General features: G+C 31.4%; 1 protein-coding gene across 8 annotated transcripts in view; it reads left to right on the forward strand.

Moving 5' to 3' along the window:
* Positions 1–13,856, forward strand: part of WRN (WRN RecQ like helicase) — a 109,802-nt gene that overhangs the window by 63,019 nt on the left and 32,927 nt on the right. For all 8 annotated transcript variants that reach the window (XR_004953360.1, XM_036228715.1, XM_036228717.1 and 5 more), the window contains 4 exons: positions 1,778–1,959; positions 5,720–5,821; positions 6,101–6,193; positions 9,894–10,038. Coding sequence is in view for 7 of the 8 variants with exons in the window: in XM_036228715.1 (XP_036084608.1) it covers positions 1,778–1,959; positions 5,720–5,821; positions 6,101–6,193; positions 9,894–10,038 (522 nt within the window). In the remaining variant the exon portion in view is untranslated. The remainder of the gene's footprint in view (positions 1–1,777; positions 1,960–5,719; positions 5,822–6,100; positions 6,194–9,893; positions 10,039–13,856) is intronic.

Raw genomic sequence — 13,856 nt, forward strand, 5'->3', positions numbered from 1 at the left:
TAGAGCTGATCTTCCTAGCTCACCTCACTAGCTCTTAATGTCTTGGATTGAGTGATGCTTACAATCTTAGTATTTTCTATTTGATAATTTTAGAAAAACTTTTTTTTTTCTGATTGTTCATAACCAGATTTAACCAAATTCAGATGTAGATTTGTATTTTTGTGACCATTTATTCTTACTTTTAATCCAGACTTTTAGTTTTACATTTTTTTTTTGTATTTTATTTGCCTTTTCAAGATGCTTGAATTCCATAGGTTTTGAATTATTTGGTAAAATATCTGTATTTACACCTGAGAAAATAGAATAGGTTGATCTCATCTAAGAACATAATCATATTATGAAAATTAAATATTAAAAGTTCTCACCACACACACTCACACACAAATGGTAACTATGTGAGGTGATAGATGTGTTAAGTAACCTTATTGTGGTGATCATTTCACAATGTGAATGTATATCAAATCATCACATTATACATATCTTAAACTTACACAGTGTTATATGTCAGTTATATCTCAATAAAGCTGGAAAGATTGAATAAGAAAGAACTTTAAAAGAAAATTGAATTATGTTGCTTATTCACTTTTAAATATAGCAAAATTAATTAGTCATAGTCACTCAAACCTTTTTAATATATTTTCATTCCTATACTTATTTTTTCTCACCTTTATTATACTTCCTTTTATTTGTTCAGCATTTTCTTTTTTTCTTCCTTTTTTTTTTTTTTGGATACTCTTGGTCTATCTTATTATTTTTAAATGGCACTTCAATTTTAAAGTTACACATGCATGAAGTTTAAAGAACCAAATAGTTTTACAGTACTTACTCTGAAAAGCATAGCCCCTATTCCTTCTCTACTTATATTTCCCATTCCAATTCTTTTAGTTTATTCTTTTGATGTTTACTGCTATATCTTACAATAATTTCCTTACTGCTACTACTTAGTTTTTTATTTGTTTTTTAATTTTAGGCATTATCTGTTGACTCTCCACTATGAAACGTGAAAGTTTAGCTCTTTTTCACATCCCTTCCTGCCCTTCTCATCCTACCCATGGACTTCTAACTCTCTTTCCTCCCAATATTAATAGTATAATTTCAGTTAGATCAATATATATATTCAAATATTACATATACATAATTATTTCTCTGTGAATGCTTTTTATCACTAAGCCATGTAGTGTATTACAGTTACTTTTCTTATACATCTTGTATTCTTGTGGTTAGTACTTTTTAGTTTTTTGTGTTTTTGTAACTAATTTTTTCCTAAAATTTCTTCAATTATGTAAATCTCATCCCAGTATGTTGATATATATTAGCTATTTTACCAATTCTATTTGTTTAAAGATGCAGAGATAAATTCATATTTCATTTTGCCATCTTTAATGAGACACTTCCATCTTAGAACAATGCTAGAAAATATTAAGATAACGTGCAATCAGGGAAGGACTCTTGAAACGTCATAATAACACAAACGTCTCATTTAATATAATAAATATTTTGAAACTCTTTTGTAACTTGTACTTATAAGTAGAGAAACCATTTTGTTTGCTACTTTTTGTAGAGAGGGAACATATAAGTCTGATTTTATGATCACTAATCCTTAATCTATAAATTAGACAGGTAATCTTTTAATCTATAAGTGATTTGTTGAAGTTATATTAAATTCAGTTTCATGCCAGGGATTTTAGTTAATTAACAATTATTCTTTATTAAAAGGAAAAAATGTAAGGTTTTAGTTCTGCTAAATGTTTCGTCAAACTGTGTTATTTATTCTCAGTGTGTCGTAGCTACCATAGCTTTTGGAATGGGCATTAATAAAGCTGACATTCGCAAAGTCATTCATTATGGTGCTCCTAAGGAAATGGAGTCATATTACCAGGAGATTGGTAGAGCTGGCCGCGATGGACTTCAAAGTTCTTGTCACGTACTCTGGGCTCCAGCAGACATTAACTTAAATAGGTAAAAACATTTATTGCTTTTACCTTTGCATATTTCTTTCTTTCTTTCCGTATAAGCTGGGAAAGTATTTGAGGCAGTATCCAAAATTTCAAGTAATGTGTATAACTGCATTTAAAACCAAAACAAAACAGAGGACATCTAAGAACATTTGTGGGTAAGTGCTGCCAATCAGAGGAGATGACCTATTTCAGCCATAATTGTTATTCAGTTTGAAGTATTAACTGAATCACGACTATACTAAGAATGTAACATAGATCCTATGTAATACTTTCCTAATATTGTGTATCTCCTCAGGGCCTCTCAAGTTTTGATATATCTTCAGCCACAGTTACATCGGATACCATTAATTTTGTTATTGGTTTTTTTTCCTTCCATCCTCTAATGCTACTTATTCCAAATGACTTGTGCCAGTCCTTATTGGGCTGTCTTTACCATTCGTTTCCTTTGTTAGTTCTATGAGAACATGCCAGTCCTTGACAGTGTGTGAATAATCATGTTGCACTGTACTGGTTGACTGTCCTGAAGAAAATATTTTGTGTTCAGTGTTTAAATACAGCAAAACCATTTTACTTAAATACTAATCAGGCATTTTGTCGGCACTTAAATTCTGTGAGATTTATATTGGAAAGAAAAACTTCACCTTGCAAAAATTTTAGAGATAGTGTTTAGCAACTGGTTCATCTATAGGGGGGAAAAGTCAGGGGGGAAAAACATATATAATGACTGATTGGCTTGCCAAGATGAAATATTTTCAAAATGGACCTTCACGTAGCTGAATAAATTGAGCCCTTGAGTAGACATATTAGTCCATTTTATTAAAGTGATGAGAGTGCCCATCCAATACAGTTTTAATTTGTTCATCATTTAACAAAGTTTTTTTTTTTTTTTTTTAGCGCCCACTATAATCCAAGCATTATGCTCCATTGCTGGGGTTACAGTGATAAATAAAAGATGCGGTATTTGTTTTCATAGTGCTTACTGTATAATGGGAATGGCAGATCTTGAACATAGAATCATGCAACTGTGGATACATCGGGTTCATTTTACTATTCTCTTTTTGCGTTTGAAAATTTCAATAATCAGAAGTTTTAAAAAAAAGGGATCATGCAAATATATGTAAAATTACAACTGTGTTAAATTCTATGAAGGAAAGTGGCTTCGAGTAGTGAGTATATAACAGGGTTTGTGTTTATCAAGTTGCAAAGGTCAGGTAAGTCCTCTTTCAGGAAGTTGATAGGGTAAGTTAAGATCTGAAAGAAGAATAGGGATTAATTTAGTCAAAATGTTTGCTATAAATTTTAAGCTCTTCCTTTTACGAGTAGTCAGTAGCTTTTATTTCTTAACATAGAGTCAATAAAATCATCCCCTTAACAGAACAACTGTTGTTTTCCTTTTGACATTAGTGTCTAGGTAAAAGTTTTTTTTATAAACTAATTTAAAACAGTTGGGGTAGGACACAGCTCTGCATGCTGCTGGTAAGTTTGGTATTGTGTAAAATATAAGTTGATTCCTACCAGTTCTATTTTATTTGTGCATTAAACTAAAGGTGCTAAAGATTTAACAGCCTGAGTTTTATATTGTGGCTTTCTTTGCAGGTTTAACCATAGAAGCAGTTTCCTGTTTTTTTTTGTTTTTGTTTTTTTGGATCTCAAAAGATATTTTAAATGATTTTCTCATTAAGATTTGACAGGAAGTCTCAATGATTAGCAATGAAATAGTGGCGCCAAAAAACTCATACTGAGTCTTTAGTATAGACAGATTGTTCTTTGCATCTATCCTAAGGGAAATAAAAGTAGGGTTAATCAGGATAAAGAATTCAGCTAGGATTGAGGACACATCTGTGTCATCCTCGTGACAAACCTCTTCTATTAGAAAAGACAAAAAGTTTTAGAATAAATGGAGTCTGGTTCTCAACTGCAAAGGTCACTATAATTCACAAAATGCTAGAACCCTATGACTGAGAGAAGAAACTTGTCATTACCATAAGTGTGTAATTTTACATTTCATATTGCAGAAGCCATACCCTTAGCAAAGTCTCAATGTCTGCTTTTGCTATTATTTTAAACAGTCAAATCCAATAGTTTTATTGTAATTTTTAAGGGAGTAATTTGCAAGTTAATCTCACTTTTATAAATCTGCTGCTGCCTCCAACCAATTTCTATTTATGGTATTGTTTTTAGAATTTTTCTTCTTTTTCAACTTGTTTTTATTCCATGAAATATTGTATTTTAACTATTGTAATAGTCCTCAAAGAAGAATATTCATTTGATTTGATGTTAGAGACTTGTAATTTTATTTTATTAAATTTGTTACTGACTCTTATACAATTAGTTAAATGTAAGTCATCAGAACAAAATGTAAGAAAGGATATAGTTTTAAGAGTGTAGGCATTTGTTTTCTTTATTCTTTCTGAGAAGATGGTGAGCTAAACAAACAAAGCAAAAGAGGAACTATTTTTCAGCATGACCTAGGAAGAATGAGGTTAGATGCTAACCCAGGAACTAGAGTCAATAACTGGAAGAAACATTTAAGGAAATTACAGGCATATCTTGTTTTATTGCACTTTGCTTTATTGAGCTTCATGGATATTGCATTTTTTACAAAATTAAAAGCAAGACTCTCCACCAGCAAAAAGTTTATGCTTGCTTTATTGTGGTACTTACTTTATTGCAGTGGTCCGAATCGAACCTGCAATATCTCCAAGGTATACCTATATATAGAATGGTGGTTAGTGGTGTCAAATGATAAGAATGGTTTTGAATAAGAGATCATTTGTGTGTTCAGACTTTCTAGAACTCACTTAACTGGATTTCCTGTTGGTGTCATCCTTGAAAATTGTACAAGAGGTATTTTTATCATTCAGAAGGGTGGATAGTCAAAATCTTCATGAGTGAGGCCCATTTTGATGAGGATCAATATTATCACTTAGATCTTATAGGCGAATCATTGTTTTCTTTTGAAATATCTGAAACCTATTCAACTTAGACTTCTGCTTATTCATAGAATTCTTGGAAAGATGTGCAAAGCTATTTGGGCAATTGTCATCATCTGATATCTAATATTCATGGAATTTCTTTACAGAAAACTAGAATTAACAGAATCAGGATGAGTTATAGCAGCATTAACTTAAAAACAAAAAATACGTTTTTAGATTTATTGAACAGTTTTAAATAAATTTAGTATTTCTGAAAAAAAATCAGTTGTAATTGTTCGAAGAAGGACATTAATACTGATACTTTACTGGTGTCTCATAATACCCTGTCATACAAAGAGATAGTTTTAGAGGGCTGAGAGGTCCTCTGAAGAGCCAGTAGGGATCTAGGCTCATATTTGGATCATTGGTGCTTATATAGGTGCTTTTAGTGTCTCATATAAAATAAATTTAAATAAAGAATAACCTTTTACTGGGAAGAGGTAAAAATTCATATATAGTAGAAAGATTGCCAAAAAGCATATAGCATAAATTAAAATGAAAAACTTTAGGGTTTATAATAATTTTTCTAAGGCAGCCAAAAAATTGATGCTTGGACATAGGTGAATTCTTTCAAAACTTTTTTCATAAAAAAATCAGAAAAATGTTTGCCTCTTTGGAGGACATGACTGCGAAGGGACACACAATAACTTTCTGGGATGATAGAAATGTTCTTTGTCTTGATAGGTATATGGGTGTTATAGGTTATGAAAAATAAACAGTAATAAGTAAACAAAGTAAAAATCTCTAATGCAATTTATATATTCCTGTGATATTTTTAATTGATAGGAATCGTCTTAGTGAGATACAGAATGAAAAATTTCGATTATACAAATTAACGATGTTGGCAAAGATGGTAAAATATCTCCATTCCAGCAGTTGTAGGCGACGGTATGTATTATTTATATCAATTAATAGCATGGATTTATGGATGCTGCTCTTTTAAGAAAAAAGTTTTGCGAAATAGGAATATTTAGAAATAATATTTTGTTGTTGTTACATATGTGCTGAATTTTTAAGGCAATGATTTTTTTTCCTAAGTAAACTGAAGCCAAATAATGAGGTCCCACATGAATCAATTAATGATGATTTCACCTCATTATTTTCAGCAATGAATTTAACATATACGTTTTTGTTCTTTTATTTAATTTTAAATTTTCTCTTGGGTAGAATCATCTTGTCTCATTTTGAAGACAAACAACTACGAAAGGCCTCCTCGGGTATTATGGGAACTGCAAAATGCTGTGATAATTGCAAATCCAGGTAAAGATTTCTTCTAGATGGAGATTCTGAAAGACTTTGTTTCTCCTCCTTTGCAAATACTTTTAATTCAATTTTTGTTTAACAATATGTGTTGCAGTTTTATTTAAACAAAATAGTGAACTTATTTATGTAAGTAGATGACAAAGCAAGTAATATTTTGCTTTATAAATACACAAACCAATAAAAATGGTAGACCTAAATCTAAACATATCAATAATTATATCAAATGTAAATAGTCTAAAATACCATTTAGAAGTTTATATTGTTAGATTTTGTTTAAAAATATGACTCAACTGTATTCTGTTCATAAGAAATCCACTATAGGTATAATTATTTATGTAGGTTAAAAATAAAGGATAAAAACTAATACCGTGAAAACATTAATCGAAAGAAAGCTGGAGTTATTATTTTGATAGACAGTGGAGACTTTGGAGAAAGAATATTATCAGAGATGGAGAAGGATGTTACATGATGATAAAAGGGTCAGTCTACCAATGTGTCACTAAGGGTTCTCCCGACACACACACACACACACACACACACACACACACACACACACACACAGATTGATTGATTGATTGATTGATTGGTTGGTTGATTTTAAGGAATTGGTTCATGCAATCATGGAGGCTGGCAAGCCTGAAATATGTAGGGCAAGCTGGCAGGCCAGAAAATTGGGCAGGATTTTGTGTTAACAGTCTTGAGTCCAAGTTCTTTGTTTTGTAGCTAACCTGTCTTTGCTCTTTAAGACCTTCATTTCCTTGGACAAGACCCACTCACATTATCAAGGATAATCTTCTTTACTTAAAGCAACTGGTTGTAAATATAATTCTATCTACAAAATACCTTTATAATAACATCTGGACTATAATGTTTGACCAAACAACTGGGCACTATAGCCTGGTCAAGTTGACACATAAAGTTAACCATCATATCCAAGAACGGATAAAGCCAAGTGTGTATATACTTAACAAAAGAACTGACAGAATCGAAAGGAGAAATAGAGAAATTCATAGTTATAGTTGGTGACTTTAACATCTTCACTCAGTAATAGAACTAGTAGAAAATCCATAAGAAGATAGGAGAAATGAACAGAACTGTCAACAAACTGGATCTAATCGTATAGAGCATACTGCCCAACAACAGCAGAATACGCATTATTTTTGGGTGCGTATGTAACATTCACAAATACAGACCATATTCTGGGTCATAAACCTTAAATTTAAAAGAATTATACAGAGTATATTTTATGACTGTAATGGAATGAAAATAGAAATCAATAACAGAAAGATGACAGGAAAGTCTCCAAATACTTGGAAATTAAATAACATACTACTAAATAACCCATGAGTCAAAGAGGAATTCTCAGGGTAAATCGGAAAATATTTTGAATGGAATGAAATGAAGATATAAAATGTATGGGATACAGCAGCTAAAGCAATACTGAGAGGGAAATTTAGAGCATTAAATACAATAGAAGTTTCAAATCAGTAATTAAGCTTTCATTTTAAGAACGAAATAAGAGCGAAGTAAGCTAAAAGGAAGCAGAAGGAAAGATACAAGCACAAACTAATGAAATAGAAAACAGAAAAACAGTAGAGAAAACTAATGAACTCAAAAGCTCAGCCTTTGAAAATGTCAATAAAATTCATGGAAACTTCTAACAAAGAAAGAAAAAGAGAGGACATATAGATTACCAATATCAGGAATAAAAGGAATTTCACTATAAACCTAGCAGATATTAAAAGGATAATAGGGTAACACTATGAATAACTCAGTGGATGTACATTCAATAACTTAGATGAAATAGAGCGATTTCTTGAGACCCTCAAGCTAACAAAACTCACCCACAGTGAAATAGATAACCTGATTAGTCCTACAACTGTTAAAGAAATGGGATCATTGTTAAAAACCTGAAAATAAAATTACCTAGTCCAAATGGTTTCAAAGGCAAATTATACTAAACATTTACAAGAAAAAATAATGCCATTTCTACAGTATGATCCCATTTATATGATATTCTCTCAAACATAAGACAATACTGTAGGATAAAGAAAAGATCAGTGGTTTCCAGAGGGAGAAGGAGGATTTGACTACAAAGGAATAGCACAAGGGAGTATTTTGCAGTGACAGATTTGTTGTGTGTCTTGATTGTGGTGGTGGGTAGCTGATTGTGGGAGTGGTTAGATGAGTCTATGCATATGAATTCTTGGATGTGTTCAAATTTGTAAAATGTTATACAGACAGAGACAGATACACACACACACACAATCAATTTCACTGTTAATCGAAAAAATAAATGGTATACCTAGTTAGATTAACCGTATACCTTGTTGTGGTAGCTTTATCACTATTAGACAAATGAAGTATTATTAAAGATGAGATATTCTCTATGTACTAATAAATAGAGGACAGAATTGTTCTATATGCCTTAAAAAACTTGCAAATATCTAAAGCACAAATTGACAGAACAGCTAGAAGAAATCAGCAAACCCACTATCAAAGTAGAAGAATTTGACATAAACTTTTAGTTATTGTTAGGTTAAGCAATCAAAAACTTAGTAAGCTATTGAAAATTTGGTCAGTGTAGTAATGTTTGATTTATCAGACATGTTGTATATAGACCCCTGTAACAAGCAATTAGAGCAGTGTGTCTCAGATATTTTTATTTCATGCCCACATAATTAGTGATGGTACCTTTATAGGAAATGAGGCTAGTTGAGTCTAGGTTCTGTCCAGAACCCCAAGGTTTGAAGTGATTAACCTTTCAAGCACACCTATAATCCATTTGCAGCACACTAGTTGGGAAGCACTGAATTAAAGACTATACTTCTTACGCATACCTGGAATATTTATAAAGATTGACAATGTATTAGAGTAGGGGTTGGCAAACTATGGCACGTGGATCAAACTTGCTGCCTGTTTTGTGAATAAAGTTTCCTTGGAAAACAGCCATGCCTTTTTGTTTATATATTATCTATGGCTGTTTTTGCAGGGTTGAGCTGAGTAGTTGTGACACAGAGGCCACATGGCTGACAAAGCCTAAACTATTTAATCTGGTCCTTGATAACAGTTTTTTGAACCCCGTATTAGACTGAAGCATGTTTTAAAATTTTTCAATATGTTGGAACAAATATACCACATTTTGTCCAGAATGTAGTTGAACTAGAAGTAAATAAGAGGATAAACAAATTCTCATTCATTTGAAAATTAAAAATAACACTTATAGATAACTCATCAAAGAAAAAATCAAACTGGAAATTAAAACATTTTAAAACTCAGTGATAGTTAAAAAATGTTTTTTGGCAACAAAACTTTTCTTCTGCCAAAACCTAACACAGAAATCCAATGTTTACATAATCAAGTGAGCTCTTCGAGCTATAATTCTGCTCTCTAATTGCTTGAACTTCTTCCTCTTTTTCTGTCTGTGGTCTGAGGTACCTCCTGTAAAACTTGAGTTCTAGGGCACTAGAGTTGAGAACCATCACATACCTGTGATGCTATATTATACTTTATATTTCGTGTTTTACATACTTCACATGCTCTTGGCTGTATTGAACTTTATCTGTACCTTTTGAAGCAGTTGGCACTTTTGAGATATTTTTTTACTTCGCTAATTATTACGTTAAATCTTTTTATTTCTAAAGGTGCATGCTTTGGCTAACCTTTCTAACATATTATTATTATTATTTTTATTTAGATTGGATCATTGCTATTCCATTGCTGACTCAGATGATGCATCATTACAGGACTTTGGTCCACAAGCATTCAAGTTATTATCAGCTGTGAAAATCTTAGGAGGAGCGTTTGGAATTAGGGTTCCGATTTTATTTCTCCGAGGTTCTGTAAGTGTATCTGTGAATCGCCTTCATAGTTCTTCTTTTACTCCTATTATACTTTTCTTCAGAGGTTTGCTGTATTATAGTTGTAGCTTTGGCTTTAGATGAATTATTAGAAATTCAAAGTCATATTAATTCATTGTGTCAAGGGAAAAGTAGAACAAAACTGTATTTTTTGGTGCCCCAGAAAGTAATAAATTCTTTGAGTACAACATTAATCTTAGTGATTATTAGTAAGAAAAATCTTTGGCCATGTGTGTATATATATCTATATCTGTTCAGCTATGTCTATCTACCAATGAATAATTAGTTAATTCATCTACTTTTTTTTTGAGTGATTAGTGTGCCAGCATTATGGTAACAATTTCAGGTAAATATGAATAAGTCACAACCCTTACAGTAAAAGAGCTTTTTTTGTAGTCCTTTGTTTATATGATTTTATTCCTGATTTAGAAATCTGTAAAGCAAAGCTAAGTATTGTATATTAATATTAGTTGAATAAAAAAAAAAAGTGGAATAGAATCTTTTAAAAACATGTATGATTATTAAAAATGTACTCAAATGTAGAGATTAACATTCTCTCTTTGTATGTAGAATTTAAAAAATAATTTAGGTAAGCACTTATTTATTAAGTACTTGAATGCTTCATGTAAATATTTTCTGAATTTTTATTTTGCTTGGAAAGGGACATATAAAATTAGTTATAAATATTTTTAATGAAATGTGTTGAAAACATGTAAACTTTTTGGGTACTGATGTTTTTAGATTCTGAATGGATTTTAAAATTCATTTGATTAGAAATTTAATAATAGTGTTGACTAAGGACTTGGTTTTAGCTGCTATGAGTTCTAATTTTTTTTTTTTTATAAAAAGAATTTAAGTTTCAAGGGATAGATTAAATATAATTGAGGTCTATGAAAATTTCTGTCTTTGTCATCTTCAAAACCTGTGTATCCCAGTTGAATGTATAATTTATAAAAATTATCTTTGTTTTAATTTGATATAATCCGATAGTATCCAGTATCAACAAATAAGTGTAAGTGGACTCCTAGACAAACTTGGACTGGTCACAAGAGGGATCAGGTTTCACCTATAATTTGAAAACCAAGTCAGGCTGCTTATACTGGCAGTCCTTCTGGGAGTCCTCAAATTAAGAAGTTTATTCTTTGTGAAATTTTATACTACCCTTGCTAGATAAAGGTGTAAAACTTTTTTAAAAGTACCACTTAATGAAAATTTGTAGACATTAACTGCATTGAAAAAAAGACAAGTTTTTTTTTTCACCCTCAATTTCAGTGATCTTGGAATCTATTGGGATATTGTTTTAAAAATTCTAATTCCTTTGAGAATTTAGTAAATCGTCCACCTTAACTAATTTAAACAAAATTAATCTTTGTAATTTTGATCTACAAAGATGATAAATATACTGAGAACTCTTGGAGTTTATTTAAAGACAATATTTTTACATATATAGATAAAACAATACAATTTCAGCAGCACATGATTCTCCTTTCTTATGTAAGATTTTTCTAACTAGTATAAATGATTGTGCAGCTTATCCAGGTATTTGTAAAGAGAATTTAAAACTGTTTTTAAAGCACAAGTTTAGTTAGAAATTAAATAGTGTAAGTATTGCCTAAGGAACTTTATTTTAGTTGTCTAAACAGCTCATCACATGAATATCTTTAGATACTGTGTGAATAAGTGATAAGATATGCAGTTATCTTATTTTTATAGATTAGAAAACAAAACCACAGTCATTAGTTTGCATTACTAGGAGATTAAGTGAAACTTCTTGTCACATTTTCGAGCTACTACACCTCATCTATCATGGTGGCAGAATTAGATAACACTTTTATTAATAAAAGAATCTTCTACTACCATTGGAAACTATTGGTAGGTTTAATCACCCTTTATAATTTTCAAACTGTCTGATATTAAATTTTCTGGATAAGCTATTTCATTTGATTGAATTATATTTCTAGAGATAATTTTTGTTACTTTGTTTTTGGTTTTATTTTATACATATAATAACAGCTCCAGAAATGACTGCTTTAAGTCCTGAAGTGGCAGATGTAACCTTTTTTGGCCTGTACGAACTGGGAAAGAGGCAGAAGGAAAAAAAATTAGTAAAAATGTAAATAGAAACTATGGGCTTGTGTTATAATTAAAGACCATAGTGATATAAAACTTTTTGAGTGAGTTACTATTTTTCCCACTAGTTGTTAAACATATGTTTTTGTATAGGGCACTATACTGTTTTGTGGATAATCCAAAACTGAGTTAGATCAGCTTACCATCTAATATGGAAGGTGTTAACTCAGGAAGAAAAAAGTATAGTGTAGCATAGAAAGAGATAAGGGACATATGAATAGACATAAAGTAAAATTATTTAAGTCCCGAAGAGAGAGTCTTTGTGAAGGTATCACTGGAAGTTTCTCTATTGTTGGCGATATAGTAGTAGATTTTGGTATTCAGAGATGGAACGAGGGAAGAAAGGTGGAGGGGAATGTGGCCTTCCCAAAAGAAAGAATCACCGCAAAAAGCAATTGTGATTTTTAAATAAGTTAATCTGGAGAAGTGACAAGTTTATTTGTTTCCTCTATTAGATAGTGGTGCAAAGATTTTGCTTTTATCAGAAAGTGATACTTTGGGTTGTATACTCAAGCCAGTCAGCAGTCTTTATGCTAACACTTATCCATCAATTATTAAGTTTCCATGTTTCCTGATGTACCAATTTGGTGCCCCTTATTTTTCCAACCTTATTTTTAAAGGAAAAGAATGAGATGATAATTTCCCTTTTTGAGTACATTCCATAGAAGTATAAACTCTTAAGGCAAAGAGATTATTTAATTCTACAGCATAATTTTACAGTGGTTGATACAGTAGTTGGTACCAGAAAGTTAAATGACCTTCCCTAGGTCATACTGTTACTTTGTGCCAGAATAAGGATGAACAAGCAGCTTTCCAGACAACTATTCTAGTGCTTTTCCTATTTATTATGCAGTTCACATGCAGTTTAAAATTTTTATTTTTGATAGAATGATCTAGATATGATAGAATGAAGATTTGTGATTGGTAGGGAATGTGTGCGTAAAATTGTGCCCTCCTTAAAATCAACGCCCAAACCTCTGTATCTTCTATAGCAACTTTCTGTCCGTGGTGATTGCTATGGAAACAAAACAATGTAAATTTATTCACACAGTACATGGTATTCACATGATTATTGATCATGGGAGGAAGGGACAGTTACTCTCTACTAATTAGAAAAGAAAATCTCCACTAGTAAATGTGTTTATTCACTTCAGGTTTTTTTCTGAAAGGAAAGGCTAGAGGAATAATTTTTAGTGTCCAGGTTGCTAATAAGTACTAGTTATGCAGCTAAATACCTTTGGTGTGATTGGTTTGCAAGCAATAGAGTCTCTTACTACAAATCTAAGCCCTGGAAGATGTTGTGTGCCAATACAAGTATTCCAGGGAAAACTGCCTAGACACTAAACTGTGCTTTTTGCTTTTGGATTAAGAAATTCAGGTTGAATTAAAGGATCAGCTGTTAACTAATAAAAACAAAGTTAATGTTATTGAGCCAGGCTCTGTCCTGGTTACTCAATCACCGCATCCCTGAGAAATAGAAACTTAGGAAGCTGAGGAAATAGAAGCACAGATAAGTTAAGTAACTTGCCCAGAGTCCAAAAGCTAGAAAGTACCAGAGCTCTGATTTGAACCCAGTTAGTCTTGCTGTACTAACTACAATCAGTGTATATGTATACATGTATATTTGTGTGTGTGTGTGTGTATCATAATAAAAGATTAGAACTAATAGT

This window comes from Rousettus aegyptiacus, unplaced genomic scaffold (assembly GCF_014176215.1).
Source record: "Rousettus aegyptiacus isolate mRouAeg1 unplaced genomic scaffold, mRouAeg1.p scaffold_m13_p_11, whole genome shotgun sequence".
NCBI lineage: Eukaryota > Metazoa > Chordata > Mammalia > Chiroptera > Pteropodidae > Rousettus > Rousettus aegyptiacus.